Source organism: Kluyveromyces marxianus, chromosome 2 (assembly GCF_001417885.1).
Source record: "Kluyveromyces marxianus DMKU3-1042 DNA, complete genome, chromosome 2".
Lineage (NCBI taxonomy): Eukaryota > Fungi > Ascomycota > Saccharomycetes > Saccharomycetales > Saccharomycetaceae > Kluyveromyces > Kluyveromyces marxianus.
In genome coordinates, this window is record NC_036026.1 from 615,742 (window position 1) to 643,602 (window position 27,861).

General features: G+C 40.7%; 18 protein-coding genes across 18 annotated transcripts; 10 read left to right on the forward strand and 8 right to left on the reverse strand.

Moving 5' to 3' along the window:
• Positions 1 to 17: 17 nt before the first annotated feature.
• Positions 18 to 1,631, forward strand: ATG22 (MFS transporter; the record flags this gene model as incomplete). Its single annotated transcript, XM_022817891.1, has 1 exon — positions 18 to 1,631. The coding sequence occupies one exon, from the start codon at positions 18 to 20 to the stop codon at positions 1,629 to 1,631; it is 1,614 nt and encodes a 537-aa protein (XP_022674613.1).
• Positions 1,632 to 1,839: 208 nt separating this feature from the next.
• On the reverse strand, positions 1,840 to 3,558 carry KLMA_20284 (uncharacterized protein; the record flags this gene model as incomplete). The annotated part of the gene is made up of 1 exon (XM_022817892.1): positions 1,840 to 3,558. One exon carries the CDS (start codon positions 3,556 to 3,558, stop codon positions 1,840 to 1,842), a length of 1,719 nt encoding a protein of 572 aa, XP_022674614.1.
• An 864-nt stretch (positions 3,559 to 4,422) lies between these two features.
• On the reverse strand, positions 4,423 to 5,211 carry RNA15 (Rna15p; the record flags this gene model as incomplete). The annotated part of the gene is made up of 1 exon (XM_022817893.1): positions 4,423 to 5,211. One exon carries the CDS (start codon positions 5,209 to 5,211, stop codon positions 4,423 to 4,425), a length of 789 nt encoding a protein of 262 aa, XP_022674615.1.
• A 364-nt stretch (positions 5,212 to 5,575) lies between these two features.
• On the forward strand, positions 5,576 to 6,469 carry DST1 (transcription elongation factor DST1; the record flags this gene model as incomplete). The annotated part of the gene is made up of 1 exon (XM_022817894.1): positions 5,576 to 6,469. One exon carries the CDS (start codon positions 5,576 to 5,578, stop codon positions 6,467 to 6,469), a length of 894 nt encoding a protein of 297 aa, XP_022674616.1.
• A 382-nt stretch (positions 6,470 to 6,851) lies between these two features.
• DPC13 (Dpc13p) lies at positions 6,852 to 7,271 on the forward strand (the record flags this gene model as incomplete). The annotated part of the gene is made up of 1 exon (XM_022817895.1): positions 6,852 to 7,271. The coding sequence occupies one exon, from the start codon at positions 6,852 to 6,854 to the stop codon at positions 7,269 to 7,271; it is 420 nt and encodes a 139-aa protein (XP_022674617.1).
• Positions 7,272 to 7,406: 135 nt separating this feature from the next.
• CYS4 (cystathionine beta-synthase CYS4) lies at positions 7,407 to 8,888 on the reverse strand (the record flags this gene model as incomplete). Its single annotated transcript, XM_022817897.1, has 1 exon — positions 7,407 to 8,888. One exon carries the CDS (start codon positions 8,886 to 8,888, stop codon positions 7,407 to 7,409), a length of 1,482 nt encoding a protein of 493 aa, XP_022674618.1.
• Positions 8,889 to 10,064: 1,176 nt separating this feature from the next.
• On the forward strand, positions 10,065 to 10,733 carry VPS20 (ESCRT-III subunit protein VPS20; the record flags this gene model as incomplete). Its single annotated transcript, XM_022817898.1, has 1 exon — positions 10,065 to 10,733. The coding sequence occupies one exon, from the start codon at positions 10,065 to 10,067 to the stop codon at positions 10,731 to 10,733; it is 669 nt and encodes a 222-aa protein (XP_022674619.1).
• Positions 10,734 to 11,048: 315 nt separating this feature from the next.
• Positions 11,049 to 12,080, reverse strand: HEM2 (porphobilinogen synthase HEM2; the record flags this gene model as incomplete). Its single annotated transcript, XM_022817899.1, has 1 exon — positions 11,049 to 12,080. The coding sequence occupies one exon, from the start codon at positions 12,078 to 12,080 to the stop codon at positions 11,049 to 11,051; it is 1,032 nt and encodes a 343-aa protein (XP_022674620.1).
• Positions 12,081 to 12,607: 527 nt separating this feature from the next.
• Positions 12,608 to 13,351, forward strand: KLMA_20291 (PITH domain-containing protein; the record flags this gene model as incomplete). Its single annotated transcript, XM_022817900.1, has 1 exon — positions 12,608 to 13,351. One exon carries the CDS (start codon positions 12,608 to 12,610, stop codon positions 13,349 to 13,351), a length of 744 nt encoding a protein of 247 aa, XP_022674621.1.
• Positions 13,352 to 13,633: 282 nt separating this feature from the next.
• On the forward strand, positions 13,634 to 14,017 carry KLMA_20292 (uncharacterized protein; the record flags this gene model as incomplete). Its single annotated transcript, XM_022817901.1, has 1 exon — positions 13,634 to 14,017. The coding sequence occupies one exon, from the start codon at positions 13,634 to 13,636 to the stop codon at positions 14,015 to 14,017; it is 384 nt and encodes a 127-aa protein (XP_022674622.1).
• A 104-nt stretch (positions 14,018 to 14,121) lies between these two features.
• LSM2 (Sm-like protein LSM2) lies at positions 14,122 to 14,409 on the reverse strand (the record flags this gene model as incomplete). Its single annotated transcript, XM_022817902.1, has 1 exon — positions 14,122 to 14,409. The coding sequence occupies one exon, from the start codon at positions 14,407 to 14,409 to the stop codon at positions 14,122 to 14,124; it is 288 nt and encodes a 95-aa protein (XP_022674623.1).
• A 421-nt stretch (positions 14,410 to 14,830) lies between these two features.
• On the reverse strand, positions 14,831 to 16,168 carry GDI1 (Gdi1p; the record flags this gene model as incomplete). The annotated part of the gene is made up of 1 exon (XM_022817903.1): positions 14,831 to 16,168. The coding sequence occupies one exon, from the start codon at positions 16,166 to 16,168 to the stop codon at positions 14,831 to 14,833; it is 1,338 nt and encodes a 445-aa protein (XP_022674624.1).
• An 845-nt stretch (positions 16,169 to 17,013) lies between these two features.
• Positions 17,014 to 18,282, forward strand: KLMA_20295 (putative hydroxyacid dehydrogenase; the record flags this gene model as incomplete). Its single annotated transcript, XM_022817904.1, has 1 exon — positions 17,014 to 18,282. One exon carries the CDS (start codon positions 17,014 to 17,016, stop codon positions 18,280 to 18,282), a length of 1,269 nt encoding a protein of 422 aa, XP_022674625.1.
• A 1,215-nt stretch (positions 18,283 to 19,497) lies between these two features.
• On the forward strand, positions 19,498 to 20,568 carry GPD2 (type I glyceraldehyde-3-phosphate dehydrogenase; the record flags this gene model as incomplete). Its single annotated transcript, XM_022817905.1, has 1 exon — positions 19,498 to 20,568. The coding sequence occupies one exon, from the start codon at positions 19,498 to 19,500 to the stop codon at positions 20,566 to 20,568; it is 1,071 nt and encodes a 356-aa protein (XP_022674626.1).
• A 373-nt stretch (positions 20,569 to 20,941) lies between these two features.
• On the reverse strand, positions 20,942 to 22,300 carry HOS2 (histone deacetylase HOS2; the record flags this gene model as incomplete). The annotated part of the gene is made up of 1 exon (XM_022817906.1): positions 20,942 to 22,300. The coding sequence occupies one exon, from the start codon at positions 22,298 to 22,300 to the stop codon at positions 20,942 to 20,944; it is 1,359 nt and encodes a 452-aa protein (XP_022674627.1).
• An 811-nt stretch (positions 22,301 to 23,111) lies between these two features.
• IME4 (mRNA (N6-adenosine)-methyltransferase) lies at positions 23,112 to 24,719 on the forward strand (the record flags this gene model as incomplete). The annotated part of the gene is made up of 1 exon (XM_022817908.1): positions 23,112 to 24,719. One exon carries the CDS (start codon positions 23,112 to 23,114, stop codon positions 24,717 to 24,719), a length of 1,608 nt encoding a protein of 535 aa, XP_022674628.1.
• A 617-nt stretch (positions 24,720 to 25,336) lies between these two features.
• Positions 25,337 to 25,720, forward strand: COX13 (cytochrome c oxidase subunit VIa; the record flags this gene model as incomplete). Its single annotated transcript, XM_022817909.1, has 1 exon — positions 25,337 to 25,720. One exon carries the CDS (start codon positions 25,337 to 25,339, stop codon positions 25,718 to 25,720), a length of 384 nt encoding a protein of 127 aa, XP_022674629.1.
• A 570-nt stretch (positions 25,721 to 26,290) lies between these two features.
• On the reverse strand, positions 26,291 to 27,649 carry CDC55 (protein phosphatase 2A regulatory subunit CDC55; the record flags this gene model as incomplete). The annotated part of the gene is made up of 1 exon (XM_022817910.1): positions 26,291 to 27,649. The coding sequence occupies one exon, from the start codon at positions 27,647 to 27,649 to the stop codon at positions 26,291 to 26,293; it is 1,359 nt and encodes a 452-aa protein (XP_022674630.1).
• Positions 27,650 to 27,861: the final 212 nt, after the last annotated feature.

Here is a 27,861-nt window from a genome sequence, read left to right on the forward strand (position 1 = left end):
CAAGTGGTTCGTAGGTGATGGATGGAGATATGAGTGAAATTACACCGTTACTGGAAAGCAGCACGTCTGTAAGTAAATCGAAATCGACGGTTGATGTGTCAGTGGAGGAAGTAGAAGAAGCTACTAACGACGAGGTTTTCGATGTCAAAGAACTCTCAAAGTGGGATACACGGAAGACGTATTTTATTTGGCTCTTGGTATGTTTTTCTACAGGGCCTACGGCTGCGATGATGCGGGCGTACGTGCCTGCGATCATTCAAACGACAGCACATAGATTAGGACACCCGAAGGGCTCTAGTGGGCCATGTGCTCTGAGAGGAGACGATTGCTATGTTAGATTTGGGTTCGGTGAAGTGCAATACACTTCTTATTCGCTATATTTGAAGGCGATATATACATCGCTTGAAGGGGTCCTTGCGATTTTGTTGATGGCGTTTGCCGATTATTCGGACTATAGAAAGTGGTTGATGGTTGGCGCAACGGCTTTCTATGGGGTATTTGCGATACCTTTTTTTTGGTTAGCAGATACAGAACATTACGGCACGTTGGTTCAGCAGTCTGTGCTCTACTGTTTGATGCTTTGCTTCAGTACGGTATATCAAATCACAGAGAGCTCATACATACCTGTGTTTATGAATGCAAGGCGTGTGTCGTTGCGGACTGGCGATGATGACAACAACAAGCCGCAGCAGGGCGCTGTTATATCGCGTGGTCTTAACGTGAGTACGTGGGGGCTTGTTGTTGGGAATATAGGCGGTCTTTTAGCCTCGTTGGTTGGTGTTATAATCACACATGTGAATAACAAGCCAGATGGTAAAGACTTCTTGTTGGCAGTAACTATAGCTGGTATCGTTACGGCTGTGATATCATTTATATGCGCGGGTTTGGTGCCTAGTTTAAAGGGTAAAGAAATCGAAATCAAGGGCTTTAAGAATTTGCTGTTAGCGCCAATCGTTAGGTTCAAAAAGATTCTCAGCGATTTAATAGAATACAAAGAAGCTTTGAAATTCTGTGTTGCTTGGGTGATCTGGAACGTTGCGTACTCCAACTTTCTTGCTGTGTTTGGTTTATTATTCAGGTCTACTCTTGGTATCGGTTCTTCTGATGCTGAATTTACGGTTTGGCAATTTACCAATCTAATTATTGCGTGCGTAGGACCACTCTTTTGGACGTACGTTTACTCACGCAAATGCTATAATATGCCCAGTACGTATAGTACACTCTATATGAAAAGATCTTTGTGTGCAATGTTGACAATTGGGATGCTTGCCAACTTTTGGGGGTGCTTGGGAGCGAACTCTAATAGTAAAGTAGGATTTAAGAACCGTTGGGAATTTTGGACGTTCCAAATTTTATTTGTCGGTACCAGTACTGGAATAAGAATGATCAATCGGGTTATTTATAGCGCTGTCCTACCTCTAGGAAAGGAGAATCAATATTTTGGTTTCGAAATTATGCTTGGTTTATGCACCGGTTGGTCGGAATCGTTATTTGTTGCCCTTATTCAAGACAAAACCGGGAACTCAAGGATGCCATTCATACCCAATACCGTCTTGTACTTAGTTGCGTTGGTTATTTTAATATACGTCGACATCGAAGCTGGGATGAAAAAGGTCAAGAAGTGGTATTAAATGCACATAAATGGATATTTGTTGAATTATAATAAGGCAAATAATAATATACACATATAAATGATATGAAAAGGTTGATGAATCTATGAAACCGACTGACTATACGAAGATTAAATTAAAATCACCTACCCTTCGACCTCTAATTTGTTAACGAAGGACAGAGAGGGAGAGAAAATGGGTAAAAGTTCAAAGATATTCATGTACTGATTCATTCGGCGAATCTAAAGTCCAAACGACGGTTGCCCTTATCCTCGGTAGTGGCAATGTACTCTTTCCTTTCTTCATCAGTCATCTCACTCCATATTTTTTCTCTCTTGGTGTTTATGCTGTGATAGAACCATTTGGTGAAAAGGTACAATGGAATAGTTCCGATTGCGAATACGAAAAGGACGGTGTTACCTCTGTGATATAGAGGTTTATCATCATTTCTGTAAATTTGTGTGCAGTAGATAGAACCAACCTGGACTGCCATGTTGTAAAGAGCTGAGGACACGGCTCTGGTTTTAATCGAATTGGAATTTCTCGAAACCCAACTGACACAAATAGCATGAATATAAGGTGCACCAAGTAACAAGGTACAGAGTGCGAATGTTGGCCAAGCGTTCACTAAAGAGCCACTCCACCATCTCAAAATACCGACGAATAAAGAGTTCCAAACAGCAGCTATGATTCCCATGTATGCTCTTTCATTAAGTCTTTCGGACAGCCAGGTGATACCAATTAATAGAATAATGTGAATAACTTGGTATGGGATCGAAAGTAACTGCACATTCAAGGTACCGAATCCAACAGATTTAAGTGTTAGAGTCAAATATGCCCCTAGGGTATTATAAGCAGCATATGCTACTAGTCCAATAGCATAAATTGGCCATAAATAATAGTCCTTAAGGGCTTCCCAGATCAATTTAAAGGACAATGGCTGTCTGTTATGCATATCACCCTTGGATGGATCGTCTCTTAGAACTCTGTTGACAACTATTTTTTCTTCTCTTTCAGTAAACCAACCTTTAGGATGCATCCAATTCTTGGTTTGCACAGCACTTGGAACCATTAGGTAGAATCCTGCCAAACCAATTAAAAATGTTATGATACCTTCCAACAAGAATAACCATTGCCATCCGGTTAGGCCATGTTTCCCACGCATTCTCAAAATACCATACGCCATAAGGGCACTCACAATTTGGACAATTGACAAACTCGTCCAGAACCAGGACAATCTTAGAGAAAGTTCTTTACTGGTGAAGAAATAAGTTAACCATAAAACAAGGTCGGCAATAAATCCACCTTCTAAAAGTCCAAGTAAGCATCTGCAGATGTAGAAACCTGTTTTGTTGTGCATAGCAGCCTGTGACATTGCAACAGCAGACCAAGCGCACATTTGGAATGGCACAAATCTATCTGGACCTAATCTTTTGGAAATCAACTGAGATGGTAATTCGGCGACAAAGAAAGACACATAGAAGATTTGATTACCCACATTGTAATCGTTTGTGTTCATATGCATATCTTTTAGTAGATTATCGGCAACAGCTTGAGCCAAGTTACCACGATCCAACTGAAGAGCCACGAAAAGAAAACATGCCGTCATGGCAACTCTCCAATTCAACTTTCTAACTAACTTCTTCTCCTCACTCTCAGTCCAAGTGAACTCTGGATCGAATGCAGCTCTACATTCATACCCACTACTTTCATAAAGTTCGCGGTAATACTCTGCGACTTTGGGATCCTTAAATGGATTATGGCCGAAACCCTTGGAATTCTCCACACCTGATTCAACATCGTATGTCGATACTGAAATACCTTCTTCGTTGACAATAGTCGTAGTCTTTTCAGACGATAATCTCGACATTGTATCTTTAGTTTCTTGGGTTGTGTATGCTACAAAAGAATTTAAATAATGTGAATACCAAACTACAACACTTCCCATCTCCTAACACATCTCAAACACTATCGAATTCTACTCACTTTATATCCTAATTATTGGAACTTACCTCCGACATATGTGATTCTTCGGAGTCGATGTCAAGTCTTATCAATTCTCACCAACTATTGCATATAGAGACAATGGAAGACTTGCTAGAGACTCATTTTAGCGGGACTACCAGAAATTACCACATAAAACTCTATGGAATTTACAAAATTCAGATGACTTCGCCATAAACGGCATACCATTCCATCTTCGAGCAGCAAAGAAATTAATACGAAATCTAAATTGGACCCCCATTATGGGGGTCCCTATAAACCGGTGTTTGGAACATGAGATCTTTTTTCCGAGAGTGTGTACTCTTTCCTACCTGGAGAATCACCACAGCTCTAAACAATGTCTCGCGTTTAAACTTTTTAACTTTGGAGTCTTTTTTTTGACACAATTGTTGATATGTATCTGTCTTCATAAAGTCATAATGACTGTGAAATGGACGGAATGTCTCGGTACTAAACAAAAAAAAAAAAAATTATAAACTATAATAATATATAGTCCCACCAATGATACAAGTCTCGTGGAATGACAACCTCACACTCGAAGGCCATTAATTTTTGATGTGTTGTGTGATGGACAAAAAACTATGTGTTCTGAAGCAAGATACATAATTTTTACTAAATATTTGATAACCTAATTAATTAGTTAACTGTGTTAAGAGGAAGAGCCCTCAATAATATTTTTTTTTTTGAGATTCTTGGATCTGGAACGGCTTTAGGTAAAGAAATAAGATAGATTGCAACCTTAATCGTTAGTTAGAGTCTATAATAATTATTACATACACTTTTACAGAATTAGATAGATTGTCTGAATTTAAAGGTGTCCAAATTCTCCCTTCATTGCCCTCTGTTTGAGATCCCACACTGCCATCTTTTCTTCTTGCGGAAGCATTGCGATATCGGAATCCTGCAACTGGAGAACCTGCCTTAGTAGATCGACTTTTTCTTCGTCTAGACCGTCTTCGATGTTGTTTTCCATCGGTTCTTCCGTTTTCTGCTTGCTAGCCATTGCTAGCTGTGTTAGTTCGTCCACGCTACATACTCCGTTACTCAACAAAAGTTCTGCGACAGCGTAGCTGAGTTGTGGGGCCTCTTCGAGTAGATTGACGAAGGTTTCTTTATCGTCCTTGCAGAAAGTTTGTATTACCTTTATCAGTTCAATTTGTTGATCTTTTTGTAGCTTGCTTAGTTCACTGCTGATGCACATAGCGGGCGTTGTCATGTTGATATTCACGTCCACCCCTACAGGTAGCCAGGGGAATTTCACGTCATCTGCCATGCTGGAAGGGCCGTTTTCCTCGTCATCGCCAGGCCCAGAGTTGGCACCACTACCGTTGATACCGCTTCCAGTGGTGTAACCGCATTTCAACGACCTCGAGCCAAGCTGGTATCCATTCAAGTTTCTCACAGCACTAGCTGAAGTGGCCAAGTCTTTGAACTCTATAAAAGCATACCCCTTCGACTTACCAGTAGTCGGATCGAACATCATCTTCATTGCCGTTACTGGCCCGATGGTCTGGCATAGATCTAAGATTTGCTGTTCTGTCTGGTCATAAGGTATTGATCCTAAATACACTGTGCGCGATGGGTTCCCTCTGTTCATTTTAATATAAAAGAAACAAAATCAGTGCTTAAGTTACTTCTTGCACACCAAGCGTAGTTCAGCAACGTTTTTCCGGCGTTTCCTAGTAGCTGGATATCTTATAAACCAGGTGCACCTTTTCAATTAGAGGCTCTACTGCTATTATACTGTTTCCACTTTTCAAAGCTTTCTGGATTTTTTTATGTTAACGAATTTTTCAGATTGAAAACTATTGAAAACCAAGAACAATTCTCACTGATACGACAAGTTTACACCGAATTCAAGGGCTGGAAGTGGCTTGTGGAGGATCGTATCACTGTCAGGGGTCTCAGGGAGAAGCATTTAAAGTAGCGAAACACAAAAACATTAAGAACTGGGTTTTAATATGGATACCAAAGAAGTACTAGAGGCCGTTAAAGGGCTTGAGAAGAACAAGAACAATTCGGAAGTGGTCTTAAAGATTCTACAGTCCCTAGATAAAGACTTGAAGGATGTAAACGAGAAACTTTTACGTGAGACAAAGGTGGGTGTTGTTGTGAATCAATTCAAGAAGTCCTCTAACCCAGAAATCGTGAAGCTAGTAAAGAAGATGATTCTTTCGTGGAAAGAAGCTGTTGCACGTGAGAAGAAGAGTAGACTGAGCGGAGCTGGAGGAGCCGGAAGCGGTGCTTCGCCATCCCCAGCAAATGCACAGAATAGCAATGAGGCTGTGAAGAAGGAAAAGTATGTTAGCAAGGCTCCAAGAAATGCGAAGAACGATGGGGTGAAAACGGATGTTTACGGTGTTAAGATTAGAGACATGGCAGTTAAGGCTCTCTATGATGCATTGGCGAAGGAAAGCGAACATCCACCAGCTGCAATTCTAGATACAGTACTCAACATTGAGAAGGAGATGGTTGCGCTTTTCAACCCAGAAACTGACGAGAAAGGATACCGTGAAAAGTACAGAGTTATTTATTCCAATATCATTTCAAAGAACAATCCCGAATTAAAACACAGAATCACCAATGGAGAGATATCACCAAAGCATTTGGTTAATGCCGATCCTAAAGAACTTGCACCGGAACATCTAAAGAAGAAACTTGAGGAAATTGAGAAGCAAAACTTGTTCAATGCTCAAGGTGCAACACTAGAAAGGTCTGTCACTGATAGATTCCAGTGTGGTAAGTGTAAGCAAAGAAAGGTCTCGTACTACCAACTACAAACAAGATCTGCGGATGAACCTCTCACCACATTCTGTACGTGTGAAGTTTGCGGTAACAGATGGAAGTTCTCTTAGAATCATTAAATTATGGCTATACTGTGCTCTCCTCACCTTGTAAACCGGCTAACTCACAACATTTTAGATATGTAATCCATGTATAAAAGCTTCCCCGCAAAGTTGTAATATCAATTATAAATCATATACCGTATGGAAGACAAGCTGTATGTTATGCCAGCCTATATAACTAGAAAATGCCCTTATCTGACAAAGTCATTTTATTTTATCTTCTTCTTTTCTAACAAATCATTGTTGTAGCATTTTTCCTTTACATCTTTTAAATTTTGTAGACAAGTGAGAGAAGCCTTGTTCAACTCTTTACTGCTTCTTGCATCTAAACAGAAAAATAAATGGTTTGCTATCTCGAAATTACAATCGACACCAGTGTGCAACTATTAAGATGCTATCCCGTACCATAATCCGTTCTAGGTTTACTTCTGCAGCTTCAATTTTCGTTAGAGGCTCTACATTACGTTCGGTTCCATCACTGCAAAGCAAAAGATTTGCCTCTTCTTGGGACAAAAGTCCGGAGGACTTAGATGCTCACATCAAGGTACAGAAGTTGATGGAAGAAATCCATTCTCACCCATCTATCGTGGAGTCATTAGAGAAATTGAATACTGTTATGCGCGAGAAGAAGTTAATAGATCCGGAATCAAATGAGCCTCCAAGTATAATGCAAATGGTGAAGTTAATGATGGATAAAGACGTTAGAGAGGCCATGCAAGGCTTTAAGTCCGAGATGGAAAAGTCTGGGATACAATTAGGTCCGGACCAACTTGGCCCACTAATGAAGGTCTTAGGGATTGAGAAGAAATAGAAACTCCAAGTTAAACCATAGCCATGTTCAAATTATTAATGTCTATACTCTTACAACATTATATGTAAATACTAATTAATATATATTCAATACTAATTATTAAAAACATTACAGATATGGGGTTCAGATGACAATCTATTTGGCCAAGTAGGACAATAGATCCATCTTTGTGACAATATGCACAGGGGATAGACCATCGGTGATGATAGCAGCGGAGTTCTTTTCGAAGAATGAGTTTAGTTCCGTCAAGGTGGTGTTGACATCGAAACGTACGAATCTCTTCTTGTGAGATTTGTTAGCGTTGTAGGAAGAGATGTCGTCGAAGTTGTTCAACTTACGGAAGTCGTAGAACAGACCCTTAATGCTGGTAACATCCTTAGAAGTGGATAATTTTTTTAGTAGTTGAGACAAGGTAACTAAACCGCACAACTTACCATCTTTAGTCAAGACTGGCAATTGGTCGAAAGAGTTGTCGGTCAAGATCTTCACTACGGTAGCAATGGAAGCATCTTCATCGACAGAAACGACTGGCTTCAAGTTCAAGTCCTTGACGGTAGCGTCTTCGAAGACATCGGTTTCCTTTTGTACGATTGGGGTAGCGATAGCATCATCCCATAGACCGTTAGTCTTCAACCATTCGTCATCAACGAACTTAGTCAAGTATGATCTGATGGAGTCTGGGAAGATGACAACGATGACATCGTCTTCGGTCAACTCTGGGTGTTCTTCACAGTATTGCACCAAAGCGGCAAATGCACTACCGGAACTACCACCAACAAGGACACCTTCGTTGGAAATCAATTGACGAGCGTACTTGAAGGATGACTTATCCTCGGTCTTGATCCAGTGGTCAACTAGGTCACGGTTCAAAACGTGTGGAACGAAGTCGTAACCGATACCTTCGACCTTGTATTCGGTAACGTCGGTTTCGTTTAGCTTTTCTGGAACGGCCAAGATGGAACCGACAGGGTCGGCACCAACAATTTGAATATCCTTGTTTTGTTCCTTGATGTATCTGGCAATACCAGAGATGGTACCACCGGTACCAGCACCAGCCACAACAGCGTTCAACTTGGAGAACAAGGACAAGTCTTGCAATTGATGGTGGATTTCCTTACCAGTACCATGGTAGTGAGCCTCAGGGTTCTTCATGTTGTTGTACTGATCCAAAATGATGGCACCAGGAATCTCCTTTTCTAATCTCTTGGCAACACCAATGTGAGACTCTGGAGAATCCCATGCAGCAGCAGTTGGTGTTCTGATAATTTCAGCACCCAAAGCCTTCAAAACAGAAACCTTCTCGTTGGACATCTTCTCTGGAAGAGTGATGATGGTTCTGTAGCCCTTGATAGCACCAATTAGCGCCAAACCAATACCAGTGTTACCAGATGTTGGTTCAATCAAGGTCGATCTAGATGGATGAATTAGACCTTCTTCTTCAGCAGCCTCAATCATAGACTTGGCGATACGGTCCTTAATGGAACCACCTGGGTTGTACAGCTCCAACTTGGCAAAAACCTTAGGCTTGATGCCCATGGCCTTTGGAAGCTTTTGCAAATGAATCAATGGAGTGTTACCGACCAAGTCGATAACATCATGGCGTGTGTCGTAACCCATTATTACTGCTATTTGATGTCTATACCTGTGTTATACCGACTATTCCAGTAAATAACACACACTGCTCAAGAGTAAGACCCTACCTTTAAACCTAACATCTCTTCCGAGAGGAATGAGAGAGATGAGTATTAGTAAAAGATAAAAACTTCATTCTAAACTCGTATCCATATTACTTTTCACAATTTTTCAATGCTTTTTCATGAAAATCAGACAGCGCCATACAAAAAGATGGGCATCGCATGACAAGAAGCACACAGTAATGTCTTTCTACAGTGTGGGTTTGGGTGTATGCCCAACTATGACCACTATTACAAGAAATTGCTTGTTGCTATTATCTGTTAAAATTGAACAGCAAAAGCCTGCCTGTTAGGTGGCATTACGTAGTCCGTTTCTTCTCTTACTGTACATACCCATACATACCCATACGAATTCTCGTGATCAGTTAAATAATTAATTGTAAACCAAAGAGAAAAAGACTCTTTACGAAGAAGGTATGTATATTGAAGATCCCGTTTGGCGATGGCTAAGGGAAGGTGATTCAATTCAGTGACTTTCAGCCATGGCTAGCGATGACTACCATTCACAATACGTCCGTCAATCGACACTGGCTCTAAGGCCGCTCGCTCGTTTGTTCTGCCTGTGACGGCCTTTTTCCTATTGAGATGCCTACTAGACCCAGTCTTCGCATAGCCCCATTTGGCCGGTAAAGGAGGAACTAAAAAAAAAAAAAAAAAAAAAAACAATGTGAATGCAATTACACGTGATCGTACACAGTTTCTTTTTCTAGTTTCTTTTAAATCAAATAATAAAAAGAAACGACCAAATTTCTTCCCAGAAAAATGTCTGGGCGGGTAACACCAAGTATTTCGATCTCTTTCTGCTCTGCCCGAAAGCAGCAGCAGAGAGAAAGTCTTTCTTTGCACCTGACTTGAGATATTAGCTAGCTAGCAAGCGAAATGTTTAAAAGTATAGAGATAGGCTATTCGATAGATAGATAGGAAGAAAAAAAAAAAGACACAATCCACTTGCAAATGCAAAGCTAGGCACGTATCAACGGTAGAATACGGGAATTCGGTACTGTTCGTGCTTGCAATACGATACTTATTTTTTAAACTTAGGAATTACGGTATATCTTCTTAGAAAAGTCGTTCGGAGTCACTGACTAAGTAGATCAGAATGGGCCAACAGGGGAGCCGAATAAAAGTGACAGAGGCCGATAAGGCGATGTTGCAGCTCAAGATGGCTAAAGATGAGTTGCATCGGTATTCCAGGCGTACAGAGACGTTGATAAACACGGAACGGAATGAACTAAAGGGTTTGTGCTCCAGACTTAAGGGTAAGCAGCTGAAGGAAGACCCTCGGGCGAGATTGCTGTTGAAGCGGATGCATTACCAACAGCGGTTGTTAGAGCAATGCACTGACCAGATTATAAATTTGGAGACGATGGTACAGTCTATAGAGTTCAAATTAGTGGAGAAGTCCTTTATTGATGGGTTGCAAAAGGGTAATCAATTGCTCAAGAAACTCAATTCTGAGCTAAACTTGGAGAAGGTTGAGAATATAATGGACGCTGCTGCTGAGCAGATAGAAATACAACGGGAAATAGATGATACGTTGTCCAATGCTATTGTTGGGTCGACAATCAATGATGAGATAGACAAAGAGTTAGAACAGCTAGATAGAGAAACAAATGGCGTTGAAAAAGTGGCATCTGCACCTGGTGTGCAAGATAAGCTGGAACAACTCCCATCTACGGAGAAATTGGGAAAATTCAAAGCTTCAGAACCCGAACTGGAGGAGGAACAGCCTCAGCGTCGTGCCCAGAACGAACCTTTGTTAGCATGAGTGTGTATGAGTGTGAGTGTGACCACCCAGTCTTATCATTTTTTAGCATTTTACAACTATACTATTGTTATTATTATAATTATTACTATTATTAACATTATTTCATTAAATCAAATTAGTATATACAGATCATATCGACGGTACGTGCTATTGATTAATCACGAGAGGGAAATACGGGTATTACTAAAACCTTGAGTCGTTTGTTGGTTTGTCCATCAAAGAAAAGAAATCAGGACATATGAATATGTGTGGGGCGAGATTTAAAGTGCAAGACAAAAAGAATATTCTGCAGAATCCTTCCTCCTCACCTTTCGCTTAGTTCACTTCATCTAACCATTCCAAAAACTCAGGGGTGAGGTAACTGATGATTAAACGAGCACCAGCTCTCAAGAAACCGTAGTGGGATTCAAAAGCAATGCTCTTCAAGTCAACAACACCCTTTTCAGCAGCAGCATGCAACATTGCGTATTCACCACTGACGTGGTATGCGCAAACTGGAATATCGCGACAAATTTCAGCAGCATCGGACATAACGTCCAAGTAAAAAGTCGAAGGCTTGACGATAATACCATCGGAACCCTCAGCCAAATCTCTTTTCAATGCCCGTCTGGCTAAACCACGACCACCTGGAGGCAACTGGTAGCACTTACGATCACCTTGACCTGGTTGCGAGCATGCTGCATCTCTGAATGGACCGTACAAATTACCACTAAACTTGGCAGAGTAACTCATAACAAACGTCTTGTGGGCTAATCCGTGTTCGATCAATCCCATTTTGATCTCTCTGATTCTACCATCAATCATATCACTTGGGGCAACACAGTGCGCACCAGCTATCGCATAGTTCACAGCAACAGCAGCAATTCTTTGCACAGATTTTTCTCTGTTGATAGTACCATCTTCATACAAGATCCCACAGTGACCATGACTAGTGTATTCACACAAGCACACATCGCAGATAATGTACAAATCTGGGAATTCCTTACGCAACAACTTGATAGCCTTGATGACAGGCCCATCTGGATCGTCAGCTGCGGTTGCAACCTCGTCCTTAGCACCAGGCTTCAATGGAACACCAAACAAGATCACCGAACGTAAACCTTTGGCAACCAAACCAGCAACATAATCCTTCAATTTGTTGATACCAAATCTCTTGATGTTTGGTAGCGATGGTATCAGGGTCTCTTCCTCGTCCTGGTCACTAATGAATAGCGGGAAAATGAACATGCTCTTAGTCAACTGTCTTTCATTCTGCCATTCTCTCAATAGAGGGTGGTTGTATCCACCAGCAAGGATGGAAGGAATTTCAGTAGGACGTTCGTCTAAAAATTTTGCAACGTGAACCATCGTTAGAACACTACCAAGGCTTGCCAGGTGGTTTGGTCGTTATATTGCTACCTGATCGTGAACCAAGGGTGTATTTGTATCTCTTCATCGGAGTAACAGAGATAAATAAGAGAGGTAATTTTATACTGCAAATTTCAGCCTTTCTTTTTCAATATTTTCACCTCAATACACAGAGTCATCAACTAGGCTGTATATTTGGATCACGTGGTTTAGTATGTCAGTGGGAAACGTTTCGTATAGATATTTATAGGTATATATATATATATGTAGATTTGTAAGGACGTATGGCTTCCACGATCCATCCCTCCTCCCCCATTTAATCACAAACATAACACTGAGGGAACCTTCCCCATATCCGAGATTTAGGGTCTTTTTTCCCAACATCTCTGCCAAGGATGTTATGAAGAAATGTATATATATATAAAAAGCGAAGAGGCTAAATCTGACTTAAAAGCGATGAGCAAAGATTAAGTACATATTAAGTTGGAAAAGAAGCATTGTTGCATTTAAACCGAAAGTGGCTAGACATGTCAGGCCATAATTGCGAAGACGAGTATCATTCTCATAACCATGATCACGACAATGACCACGGTCATGACCATGGTCATTCACACGACACGCCGATAGAAACTTTCTCTCAGCAATCATTATATGCATATATTGATACTACAAAGGTTCAAGTCCGAAATGGGGTCAGTAGTGACAGAATAACAGAGCTACCAAAGTGTTTCTTGAAGCCACAAGGTGAAAAATATGACACCTCACGATATGTGGAGTCGGATGCGGACTGTCAGCTTTTGATTCAAATTCCATTTACTGCATCTGTTAAGGTTTTCACAATGCTTCTAAGAGTGAACAAAAGTGGGGCCGGCTATAGCACTCCCAAGGCTATACAGCTATACAAGAACTACAACAAAAACCTGGATTTCGACACAATATCTGATCTGAAGGCAGATTATACATTTGAGTTCCCTAACAACATTGGCGTGGAACCAGACTACAGCGGTGAATCCCTAACCGATGAGAACACATTCATGAAGTTTGATCTACCAAGAAACATTTTCCAAAACTGCGAGAGTGTCACTATGTTCATAAAAGACAACTGGTCTGATGATGAGGACGATTTAGACAGAATTTACTACTGCGAATTAAGGGGCGAGGTTACGGGAAAACTCAGAAATCTCGGAGCTCCGATTGTTACCGTATACGAGGCTGCTCCAAACCCCGTTCATGCGAAACTTGAATCCCAAAATTTGCATTACACTGCATGAATAATTTTTCGACCAACCCTATTTCCCGCATAGAAGAGTCCTCCATACCACAAACATATACTTCCCATTCTTATTTAGCTACTATAAAATTAGGTAACGACACCATATAACGACCTCCCATTAGTGTTTGTCTTTCTATGCTTTATTTGTTGAAGTTCTTGGAATCGAGTATTTTCTAACGCATGAAAAAATCCATACATCGTTCCTTAACATGAATAATGACTATATTAAATATATGAGGAAGTGACCACAGATGGGTCACAGAGAGTAAGATAAAAAGTAATGTCTGAAGACGTTATAAAGAACTCTGAAGCGCTAGATCAACTTGCAAAATTAATTCTCTCCAATTCGAAGAAAAATCCATCTAGTCTGGCCTCTATAAAAGAAGATTATGAAAACAAACTAAAGAACCTCAATGAACTCATCTCAATGATTACGTCTGTTGAACTCGACAAGGCTAAGTTCTCAGAGCTTGTGTCAAAGAAAATCGAAATTATAAACAAAGATGGTCATGACTACGCGTTAATACCAGTACTTAAACCGCAGGAACGTGTCAAGACGGGAAAAAAGAAGTCCAAACCAAATAACATTCAATGTTCCTACTGCAAAGAAACAGGACATCTTCGATCGAAGTGCAATAAAAAGCTCCTGGGACTTCCACCATGATAAGTAACGTATAGTATTATTACATATTTTGATAGGCAGATATATGGGCTCGGATTCTATATACCATTTTTAATAATTAAATCGTGCGAATGAACCTAGAGGACTCATTTCCTCTCACTCATTATCTCCCTTCTAGTTGCATCCTGTAGAAGATTCGTATCCACCATAGATTTCTTCAAATAGACGTATCTTACAGTAGAACCTCTAATAAACATGTTCCTTACACTTGTGAGATGAGGATACTTCTCGTTATTATTGCATGAAATGTTGTCTAGCTTTAGGTTCAAAAATTGGTCAACCGATTTTAAGGTGCCTGTTAGGGTAATGTCATTCTTTAGTTCCACGGTAACTTCATGGTCTACCAGAGTTTTGAAAAACGAGAATAATAGCATGTTTGCTCGTAGTATTTGTTGTTGGCTTGTGTCCTTATTATATGTCTCCTCTTTCTTAACGAACTTTGTATAGGTTAACTATTGTTTCCCATTTTCAATATTTCATCAAAATCGTTGATGTAACTAAGGAAAAAAAATCATCAAAGCATAGTAACGGAAGCATAAACTAAAGATGAGAGCAAGGGTTATAAACTATATAGGACTAAAAGCGAGACAGAGTAATGGAACAACATTCTGTAGGTCAGTGTTGGTATATGTGAATAGTTTCGTACAGAAATAAACAAACAACAATGAATAGAAGGGACGGATCCCCACTTAATTTTTTTTTTTTTTTTTTTTTTTTAGTTTTTTTACACTTTATAGTTCAGACGAAATTTTCGAAGAGAGGCCTATATGCTCCCCTTGCAATATGACAGCACTACTATTCATCAGCAGTATCCTCCCTCTTCTTTAGAACCAATGGTTGACCGGTAATTCTGAAGTAGATATCCTTAACGTCATCCGTCATAGATTCAAAGTGGGAAGAAGAATCATAGGACTTGGAGATGTAAATGTTATCCTTGGAGCCATCTTCGATAGGCTCGAATATTTCAGAAATCCCCATAAATCTTTCTTCAATTGGGCCCAACATTTTGAATGCAGGTTCCAATTCAATATGTGGTTTATCAGTTTCAATAATTGTGGATACACTTGCTAGATAGTGGCCCTTTGAAGTAACTTTATGAGCTTCAGAAACGGTAGCAATGTAAATATCATTCTTTCTTCCGAGTTGCGATTGTGGTATGATGATTTGACAGGAGTCAGCGCCACTGGTGTTTGGAACTGGTTGCTTGGTAATGCAAATTGCTCTAATAACCTTTTCACCAGTGGATTTACACTTCTCTGGGAAGTATGTGGGGTCAGCTATAACAATTGGAGCCCTTGCAGTTCCTTCTTTTGTTACAATACCTTCGAATTTTCCATCATCAGTATATAGGACCTTTTCAATTGGTGTATTTAGCATGTAAGTACCCCCGTAGATGGCAGACAATCTAGCGAAACCCTGAGGTAGTTCACCCAAACCATACATTGGATAAATGTAAGGAGATTTACCAAATCTTGCAATCGATTGCACATACAAAATGATTCTTTCTACAGTTGGTCTTGCTGGTTGTTGGAGATAGTCGTCGTTAGTCCATAGAGCCATGGCATGACCAATAAACTCTCTAGTCGAATTTCCCAACCCAAACTTGTAGTAGACCTCGTCCATAGTATTCTGGTCCAAGTTCAAACCCTGGTGTGTAGCAACATCCTCTTCATTGTATGCACTGATCCACTCTAGGAACTTCTTCATTCTTCTCTTTTCAAAGATACCCAACAAGGAGGATGAAATTGCCTCCATTTCGTTTGCAGGCACTTTGTACACCTTACCCCTGTTGTACACATATGACCCAGCAACCTGTTTGAACTCGATGTATCTGGTGACGTCAGTGTGAACCAAAATGTTGGTCAATTCTCCGTTTGCCATCAAGAACTTTGGAATCAAATCGACATTCCAATCTCTGTCTTTGCCAAACTTGCTTTCTATTTCCTCCTTGCCCAACGGATGTTGCTTGAACTTCGCATATAACTCAGACAAAGTCACACTAGAAGACTCACCACCATAATGGTCCTGCTTGTCAACGTGCAAAACTTTCTTGCCTTCAATTGAGAGTAAACCAGATAAAATACACTCAGTGAGACCCGTCCCAAGGACTATAACATCATAATTCTCGTCCATTTTTCTATGATCAGCTATTGATAGAGTAGTATTAAGTAATCCGAATCACACTTGTATCAATGATATGGATTGTTATACCAACAAAGTTGTTATTTACCTGGCGTTTCAAATTTACCAGAACCTTAATTGTATAACTTTGGTCTTTTTAGTTTCAATATTGTTATTATTATTATTATATTTCCTTATTCTTATTCTTATTATTATTATTATTATCAGTTCGATTTTCAAGACAAAAGGGCTCGATTTCTCGAGGTCTTAAGGCTGGGAGGATAGAAAAAAAAAAAAAAAGAACTGTACACATACATAGAGTGATTGTTAAAGTACGCCCCGCCTTTTCTCTTACAAACTTTCCTACGGATTTGATTTCTCAATTGAGAGAACGTTACAAAACCATATATATGTATATTTATATTGTGCCTTGAATGTACGACATTTTCAGGCTTTTGCTTCTTGGGCAGGTTCAGCAGACGCGACCATTAATCAAACATGAATAAAAAGCGGGACTGAAAAGCCTTGATTATCCCACATAAACTGTCCAGAGCAGCGAGTGAGCCAGCAATAGAAATGTCTAGTTAGAAAAGCAGGAATACTGCCGCGTGTATGTGTGATTCCTTCCCCCTTTTTCCTTTAGCACAGCCGTCCCTGAATATAAAATGTCACTAAGGCACGTGACACCAACGTTGTACGAACAAAAAAATTCAATATGGCTTTCGGCAGCACCCTAAGCTGGGTTACCATCGTATAATTGCCAGCGCCCCAATGTTCGGAGAACGTGCAGCCAAGCAGGGCAAACCGACATCTTCATAAAAACACCGACATCTACATCCACATCCACATCCTGCAACATGCAAAAACCTTGGATTCTGTTCGTGCAACAGCCCGAGTACAACCTGCCAGAATACGACTCTCTCACCCAAGAGTTTAACACTGTCGAGTATATATTGAAGAGAGACACCGATGGAAGCGGAAAAGAGGCATTCCTTGAGTTTATCTCCCAACATACCAAAGAAAAGGGTCCTATAGTAGGAATTTTCGGCGGATACCCTCAGTTCGCTCCGCTGGGAGGCTTAAACGCCAGCATTTTGAACGACCCAAGATGGCCCAACACAATTAAGTGCATATGCTTGTGCTCTGTTGGCTACAATGGGATTGACCTAGACCTGCTTCAGGAGAAAGGGATCCACTTGTACAATTACGACGACACAATCCAGGACGCCGGTATCGTGGCCAATGACGTGGCTGATTGTGTTCTATGGCACGTCTTGGAAGGGTTTAGGAAGTTCTCGAGCCAGATGCATGCATTGCGCTCTGCAGGTGATACGATAAAGGCGCGTTCTCAAATAGTGCAAGAAGAAGGCGGGGCTGCAGCTGCCCCAAGGTTCGAGTTTGGCCAGCGCTGGAAGCGCGGCAAATCAATCGAGAGTTGCCGCGGAAAACGCTGTTTGATCATGGGACTCGGCCGGATTGGCGTGCAGTGCGGAAAAAAACTAGAAGCCGGTTTGGGGATGGAAATCCACTATACACAAAGAAACCCAGTTTCGGCGGCTAAACTGGGCATTAGTAACAACGACGATGACAACACTGCTTTCCAGAAGTGGCAATTCCACCCGATCGATAAGCTCGTCGGCGGCAAAATTGGTCTATTCGACTGTATAGTGATCTGCTTGCCTGGAACCCCTGCCACAAAGCACTTGATCGACGCCGAGTTCCTTGCACAATGCAAATCGGACGTTGTCATTTGCAACGTGGGTAGAGGCTTCATCATTGACGAAAAGGCTGTACATGAGGTTATGAAGAATGACCCGCTGAAGATCCGCCATATCGCCATGGACGTGTTTCACGACGAACCTCTGGTGGAACAATCGCTTTGCGAAGACTACCACTTCGCAACCATCACTCCTCACATCGCCAGTAGCACCCGAGCTGTGTGGGAATCCAGTAACAGATTGGCCCTCCAAGTTCTAAGTCACGTGTGTGCTTCCACTGATACCAGACCCGGTTCTAGCTCCGGAAGTTGTCCCCCTGTGGAACCCAACCCGTCCTCGGAGTTTACAGACTCGTCGTATCCCGGGAACTCTGGCGACAAACTTCACAGACTTCCCCGGGTCATCTAGGGCACAGACGTTACCTCCATTTCCCTTTATACGCATAACTTATTCATCTAGTATTTCCACTTACCCCGGAGGCATTTTAACGCTTCTTTCATCATACCTTAAATTTTTTTTTTTTTTTTATTATTCTTATTATGTACGCATGTGTGGGGGTATCTAGCGATTCCATACAAATTGTCAAATTATCGGTGTCTAGAAGAAGTGGCTATTATTCCGATTTCCTCGCAGTTTGCGTGTATCTAACTAACTCTATTTTTTTTTTCTGTTCCTTCCTTTTCTTTCTTTCGCAGCTGAAGCGTCAAAACCCCGGAGTTTACAATCACTTTATACCACGCTTGGCTGTACTCTGTGAAACCAAGCCAAAACAAAACAAAAAAAATACACGCACACACGCGAGCGCACTTAACAACAATATGCACGAATGTCAATGTCATACTGAGGACTTTTGAACATCTGTTTTTCTATTGGCCGATTGTGTATATCCGGAAAACAAATGGATCGGACTCCTGTTCTTTCTTGGGATGGCGCCTAAACGTGTGCCTCTTTGCCTAGCCGGCGCTCACACTTCGCTAATCATCCGAAACCTAAACTAACGCGAGAGAGACTGGGGCCAGAGAGTGGACCAGGGCTCGGTCATGGGATGTTTGACCCTCTGTTTGTCTCTGTCCCCTTTTTGCTGTGTTTGTGTGTGTGAATAGTCGTCATCTTCTGTAGATTACTACTGAGCAAAAAAGTACTGCCGCTTTGGAAGGCGCTGCTGCAGGGATTCCCGTATATCTAAATGGCTGACATCGTTTACGTTCCGGGATTTCATTGTTGTGTAGAAGAAGACTTCACAAGCAAGACATTAATTAATATATATAGGCATGGATTTAGAGGTTTTAGACCCCCATGGCCCGTGCATTGAAGGGGCTCATGCATGCCTTTGTGCTCGACCAAAGGCGTTCTTGATATGTAATATATATTATTATTATTGTTACTATTGTTATATGGACATATATAAACCATAAACTACCAACAGTAATATTACTCCGGATATTGCCCAACTTCGGCGACTAGCAACTCTATTTGTTTACGATTTGCGTGTGAGACCCCATATTTTTTTTATACTTGTTTGACCAACGAAATCTTCGAGTATATTTTTTTGCCTATTTCAGATTGTTCCGTACATATCGATCGAACGAACTGAACGTTTTTAGCCCTTATTGAAAACTTTAAATGCCAAACATGACCCACGAATCATCTTCCAAGATACCACAAATTAACATTGGGATTAACGGTTTCGGTAGAATCGGTAGACTTGTGCTACGTGCCGCCCTTTCCCATCCAGAGATCAAGGTTAGATTGATTAACAACCCATCTACAACTCCGGAATATGCCGCTTACCTATTCAAGTACGACTCTACACATGGTAAGTACCCTGGCGAAGTGGAGTTCGATGATGAGCGTATTATAATTCAAAACGACGAGGTTTCGGCGCACATTCCACTATCCCACTTCAGGGAACCAGAACGTATCCCATGGTCCTCTTACCAGGTGGATTACGTTATCGATTCGACCGGTGCTTTCAAGGAATTGGACACCGCATCCAGACACAAGGGCATTAAGAAAGTCATTATTACTGCACCATCCAAGACTGCCCCAATGTACGTGTTTGGTGTAAATCACAAGAAGTACGATCCTACCAGGGACAATATCGTCTCGAATGCTTCTTGTACCACCAATTGTTTGGCTCCTTTGGTGAAGGCTCTAGACGACGAATTTGGTATTGAAGAAGCTTTGATGACTACTATTCATGCCACAACTGCCTCCCAAAAGACCGTCGACGGTACCAGCTCTGGTGGTAAGGACTGGAGAGGTGGAAGATCATGCCAAGGTAACATCATTCCATCATCTACCGGTGCCGCCAAGGCTGTCGGAAAGATTTTGCCCGAGCTCAAGTACAGCATTACAGGTATGTCTATCAGAGTACCTACCATCAACATTTCGCTGGTTGATTTGACATTCCGGACACGTAAGCCAACCTCTTACGACGAAATCATCAGTGCGCTAGAACTAAAGTCCCGTAGAGAAATGAAGGGCGTGTTGGGAGTCACTAAAGACGCCGTCGTCTCTTCTGATTTCACTTCAGACTCTCGTTCTTCAATTGTTGATGCCAAAGCAGGTATTCAACTAAACGATCATTTCTTCAAGGTCCTTTCTTGGTACGACAATGAATACGGTTATTCTTCAAGAGTTGTCGATTTGACCATGTACATGGCTCAAAGAGACTTTGAGGCGGGTATCTAAACTAAAAGTGGTACAATAAACCACAGTGCCCCACTACCTCACCCCAATATATATGCAGTACACACAAACAAACATAAGACCAGTGTGTCTGCTATTTATGTGAGCCTGCGGTTATTTTCCTAATATATTCATCATATTCGATAAAATACAAATACAAAACACATAAACACACGCACACAACTTCATCATTATCATACTCATCCCAGTCTCTTTTTTTCCTAAAGCACTTTATCTATAGACAAGTATACATAAGTTACATAACTTCGTGTGAACATTAGTGTTGATTCCGAAAATAAATACAATTAATTATATTAAGAACACACGAGCAAAATATCGTACGAATTTGCATGGTGATCTATTATTTAACCTATATTTAATACAACTCACCCACTTTGTAATTATCTTTCTCTATTTGTTCTAGCCTTGCCATGTCATTTTCTTCATTGAGTTCCTTTATTAGCTCTTCTTCCTCCTCTGTTAGTCCCGTTATATCTTGAGTCGGTATCAACTCTGCATCCATTCTTACACTAGGAGCACCTTGTAGATATTTGATATTTTCTAGGCATCTGATTCTTATGTTTTCCAAAAATTTCTTGGAGTTCTTGTTTTCATACAAATCATCTAAAGTTGGATGCAAGGAATAGTCAGGACCGAACCAATCTCTAAAAGGTATTTCTTCCGGAATATTGGGTTTCAATAGCACTCCGTTTAGTAGCCCAGTTTCATATGTCCATAGTCTCGATACATTTCTTGGTGTATAACCCCCACCTCCTACGACAAGCATTGGTATTCCGAACGATTTAACAAATCTAACACATTCACCATGCGCCTTTATATTTAGATTGAAGCAACCGAGCCTGTCATGCCCTAGCGAGTCAGCACCACATTGCTGTATGATAACGGTGGGTTTAAAGGACGTTATTATAGGGTCTATTATGCTTTTGAATAGATTAATATATGAGTCGTCTTCGATACCATCTTGCAATGGCACGTTTAATGCAAAATGCTTACCGCGAGAACAGCCAATTTCGTCCAAATCACCGGTACCTGGAAAAAATTCACCATTATATTTATGAAACGAGACCGTGAAAACACGATCTGTTGTGTAGAAAGCCTCTTGGACCCCGTCACCATGATGCAAGTCAATATCAATGTACAACACCCTAGGATGATATCGAAGCAAGTTCACAATCGCCAAAACAATATCGTTAACATAGCAAAAACCAGACGGATTGTTCTTCTTCGCATGATGTAACCCACCGGACCAGTTGATTGCTATATCGCTCTGACCGTTAATCAATTTTCTCGATGCATCTAACGATGCACCAGCATACATAGAAGCGTAATCAAAAATTCCTTGAAATATTGGACAATCATCACCAATGTTGAATTTTTCCAATGACCCACGGGGAAGCTTGTTCAAATTATCCGGTGTTACTTTCGCTAGAAAATTAACATAGTCCTCTGAGTGGAAACTCATAAGTTCCTCCTTACTTGCAGACCTTGTCTCATATAAATCCATCACTTTATGTAACCCATAAGACGATACCAAATGGTCCGTCAACATAAGCCTGAACGGCTTCATTGGGTGCTTCACCCCATAATGGTACTGCGAAACCTTAGGATTGAAATGGTACGACACCCTCGGTTCATACGACATGCCAAAATCGCAGTCAAATAACGGCTGCTCAGCTTCCGTCTTTTCATCGTATTTCAGAGTATCTGAAGACATTTCCTTTACTTCAATAGAACAAAACAAAAAAAATAGGAGAGGAACGTATCCACAAAGACGCTTCTTCACCACCTCCTGGTTTGGCTTTTATGACCTTGTAGCTCTGATTTATTCTTGTGCGTGCGCCTGAGGTTTGTTGACAGTTGTTTTCTTCTGCCTATATTAATTCAAATTGTTTAATAAATGTCAACTAGATGTTTTTAGATGTTGATTGAGATGAGCATTTAGAAGCGATAACATCCGTACACCGCAATATACATCATCACGTGACCTTTAAATTGTGTACCTCATCAAGCATATTGCAACTATGCCACTTAAAGATGACGGTTTCGGTACGCCTACCGGAAAGAAAGACATCAGGCGCCGAATGATGCGAGATTAGACTGAAATATTATCTTACCGGTCGCGAGACGCCTTGGGCCCGGAGGTTTGCCCCGAACACACATGATTCATTCATTCCAAAAAAAAAAAAAATCAGATTAATTAATTAAGGTGGGATAATAAAAACCGCTTTAGATTTAAAATGATCTCAAGAGATAAGCGGCTGTGACTTCTTATTGAAACCTTACACATCCAAGAGTAAAAGTACATATAAGCAAGTGTTCCCGAGAAAATATTAAGAGAGGTAGTTGGAGGTACAAAATCTTGTGTTTGTAGAAGGTTTGGCGGTTTTTGAAGATAATAAAGGTGCTTTTTTGAATCGGCGGCTGTTTTTCCAGGGGCAGTTACAGGGTGAAACATAAGAAATCAGATACTAAACTAGAAGTTTTAGCTGGAAATAAAGACGAAACTCGAATCAAACACGTAAGATATGTCGTTAAATTGGGGGTTGGTCGATTTTATGGTGGACAACCACTTGAATATTATGGGTTTTCCCGTTCAGGGTCGGTTACAAGATGCGTTTGTTGTTTATTCCATGTTTATGCAGAATTTCTTATGGAAGGATGCAGAATTTACCGAGACTTACGCGGACTTCTGTAGATGTTTAAGCGAAATTTCTGATGCCTGCGGTGGCTGTATTCAAGTGGAGCAGGCAGGCCATGAACATACTTTTAGTGACATTATTTCGTATCTTGACGTAGATTCGTTGAAGATTTTACAAAAAGTACACTATGACCAAGCGATAAAGCTTTCCATGAAATGCAGCAGCAGGGGCATTGTTAAAGAAGATCCAAGGTTGCTAGAAGGAAAGGAAACGCAAAAGCAAATCGCGGTTAAAGCGACAACGACAACGACAACAGCGGAAAAACACGCGCTATATGGAAAGCTATTGCAGGTTTTAGATCAGAGTGAGAATATATCGCCAAATGCGCAATACTTGAAACACTTGAACGACCTTTTGTCGAAAGAATTGGGTTCTACCCAATTGTCTAAAGAAAGGGCAAAACTCAATACCGAAAGGGCTCCTTTTATTCCCCTTTGTTCTAACTCAGAACACATCTCATTGTTATCTACTGTTGTTAACACGTCTAACAACAAAATTGTGTCGCTACAAAATGATAAGCTCAAAAGATTGGAGTTTGATTACCCTGGGATCGTGGAGTGCTCTGAGACGCACATTCACTTCATTCCAAATTTGAAGCCACAGACAGATCTGACATTGGGCGACTGCTCATACTTGGACACTTGCCATAAATTGAACAGCTGCAGATACGTTCACTACTTTCAATACTACCCAGAATCGTTGCTAAAACAAAAAAGGAAGCAGGAACAAAACCAGAACCAAAACAAGACCAAAACCCAATCGTTCTACACGCAGGGCGAGTGTTGCTCCTCATCTTTCAAGCAAATCGTGCCTGCACAGTGGATCAAATGCGATGTCAGGAAATTCGATTTCAACATTCTCGGCAAGTTCTCTGCTGTCATTGCTGACCCTGCTTGGAACATTCACATGAATCTTCCATACGGAACTTGCAACGATAACGAGCTATTACAATTACCCTTCGACATCTTGCAGGACGAAGGATTGCTATTTTTATGGGTCACAGGCCGGGCCATCGAAGTCGGCAAGGAATCGTTACAAAACTGGGGCTACGAAGTCGTAAACGAAATATCTTGGATCAAAACGAACCAGCTTGGGCGTACCATCGTCACAGGGAGAACAGGGCACTGGTTGAACCACAGCAAAGAGCATTTGCTAGTAGGTGTAAAGGGGAACCCAGCATGGCTAAACAAAAAAATTGATATAGACTTGATTGTCAGCGCTACAAGAGAAACGAGCAGAAAACCTGACGAGCTTTATGGCATCATAGAAAGGCTCGTAGGAACGCACGCCCGAAAGCTAGAGATTTTTGGAAGGGACCACAACATACGCCCCGGCTGGTTCACTATCGGGAACCAAGTCACTGGCTCTTGCATCCACGAAGTTGATGTTAAGCGCAAGTACAAGGCCGCCTTCCCCGATCAAAACAGACTTTGAACCAGACCGCCAGCCAACTATAGTGTAGTAATAATAGCTTTGTGTTTTTTGTGAGTATTTTTCACCTTAGTAACAATATAGGAAATCAACTAGAGAAAGAGACATATCAATACGCCCATATTAAAAAACGTTTTTCTTTGATATCGCCCACCACACCACGCCGCACACAGCCCCAATTAGACTCTTGTCCAAACAATTGCTGATGCTAGTAATATTTTCCCCCATCTTAAATACCACACTACACACGTGATCAACAACCAATCATCTCAGAAGCGTACAGAATGATACATACCTTATTTGTTTCCCAAAAAAAAAAAAAAAACCGTACGCTCCTGTACAAACGATGAATCCTTTTGGGCATCATACGGGGATGTTGGTGGAAATATCGCGAGAGAATTGGTTTTTTTGTCTATTAGAAAATTTTAGAGGAAATAGTAGTTTTGGCTTTCTACTAGCTAGACTACCTTATTAAAGAGGAAGGATTTGGAGTTGTATTGCTTGTAATTGCATTTGAAACAGTTGTTGTTTTAGCGCATTTTATTTAGATTACAACTTTTGGAGGTGTAACTTCTTACAACAAGTTAGACTTTTCTAGCCAAAGACAACTACAATACACAATGTTCAGACAATCTATCAGAAGAGCCTCTACTTTGCCAAAGCATGCTTTGGAACCAGCTTTCGGTAAGCCAGATCTAGCTGCTGCTCAAGCTTACAAGGAGTACATTAAGAACAGTACTGCCCATGCTCAACACACTTCCAACTTGTGGGTAAAGATCTCCCTATTTGTTGCTGCCCCAGCCATCGCTTTGACTGCTGTAAACACTTACTTTGTTGAAGCTGAACACGCTAAGCACCGTGAACACTTGAAGCACGTTCCTGATGAAGACTGGCCAAGAGACTACGAATTCCAAAACATCAGAACAAAGCCTTTCTTCTGGGGTGATGGTGACAAGACTTTGTTCTGGAACCCAGTCATCAACAGACACATCTCCCACGATTAAACTGATCCAATTATTACATGATTTAATTTATTTCAAAACGTTAAGATGGGTTTACTATATGACCGTGGGCCTGGACTCCCGTTTAATCTGGCATTACTAATACTTCAAGATAAGATCCAACTTACAAGAACAAAAACAAAACAAAACAAAACAAAACATTCGTACACAAGTTTCTCACAATTCAATGTCTACCATTATTATTTAAGAACAGAAGAGAATCAAAAACCAATCAATATATAGTATAATATAATTATATATATGTACGTATATTTGAAACTAGGTAAACTAACTGATTGAGTTATTGTTGCTCACCAATAAAGAAAACAAAGCAAGGGCGAAAGTGTGCCAGCTTATGACCTTGTGGGGAAGCATCTAGTACAATACAGTACTAATATGCAATACAATGTTTTCAAGGCGGAGTAAAATAACTTGTATTGATTGAAAATTTATTGTTACGTAGAGATAGATTTCCTAAAAGTGTGTTGTTGAATGAACTTCAGTTTTAAGTTAAATTTAATATAGGGAAACCGGAACACTACTAATTATATCTTGATGTAGGAGTAAATAATATTACAATGCAGAGAAGATGAATAAGTTATTAGTGGCTGCAATTGCAACACTGTTTTCTCTTGGGTGCCACGAAAAATGTAGAATAGACTTTTTAAAATCTATGTCATCACCCCATTCCTTATTTCTCGCACTTTGTTGCTGTAAGCTACTCAGTCTCTTTGTTTTAAATGCAGTCTTATCTGCCTGTAATACTATTTCATCCATTCCAGCTGGTGCTTGGTAATCACCAGTTTTTACTACGTTAGGATAAATCATAAAGTTATTGTTGTATGATCCTGTCATTACACTAGAGCTATCACCACTAAATGCAACTTCGAACTTGTCAAAGATAGCATCATTTTCATATGTGTCATTCAATCGCTCTTCCAATTGCTCGTGGATATTTATCGTTTTCAATGGTTTGTTATCCATGTTGACATCCCATATTTTGACTGTCAAGTAGTCACGAGATGCGATGTAACGGCCATCGGGACTAAACTTCACATCTGATATGGAAGAAGTTATTTCTGTAAAGAAATTATGGCTTATGGGGTCGAGATACTCTTCGAATACTTTTGCCCTGTAGTCACATAATGCGTTTTGTCTCATGTCGCATAGCTTGATAGTACCCTTGGACGAAGAATACATGAACAGGTTACACTGTTGCGGATGGAACTCGGCACTTGTAATAACTTCTGTCAATTCTTCCATGTTGGCTGGCTTGATGTCGACAATGTTGAAAGACTCATCAGGTATATCTAAGTTCCATAAATTGATTCTCAAATCGTCCGAACTAATGAACGTTTCTTGATCCGAGTTCAACGATATCGAATTGATATGATATGTGTGGGCATTACTGTATATCTTCTTTGGAGCTGCTGCTATAATTCTATCATGTAGGGATAACTTTGGTAGCTTTAGGGTCTGAAGAGATATCACGGCCCTTGCACTACCGTTTCCTGTCGAACGTCTGTTATAGCTCTTGGTTCCCTCGGAGAGGTTGTTTTCGCTAACTAGCTTAATGTTTTTCTCGTAAATCTTCCACAACTTGATAGTCTTATCATTGGTACTTAACAAAAAGTGGGATTGGTTCGTTGGTCGACACCACTTGATCTGATTGATCTTTTCCTCAATCTCCAACGATTTCAAATAGTCAAATTCTGCATCGTGAGACTGAAACTCCGTGAGAAACTTGTATTCGCAGTGCTTAGTATTGTTTCTTTCAAACAACACCACACGACCGCCTCTATCACCTGTCGCAAGATAGTCTCCTGTGTGATCGAATTCTGATGCAGTTATGATATCAGCTTCGGTGACTACAATATCAGCCTTATCGCCAAAGCATTGGCTAAACTTAAAATCAAACCCGTGTTGCGCCATGAGTACCGATTCAATGCGACGTGTGTGTGTGTAATGATAATGATGATGATAATAATAATGTATATGCTATGCCGTTTAGAGGTAGTGCGCGTATGATATAACGCCTCGTTAAAAACTTCGTTTCCAATACCGATACAAAAGGTCAAACAAAAAAAACACCAAAAATAAAATGAGACAAAAGACAACGAAACGTACACCGAAAATAGCCGTCA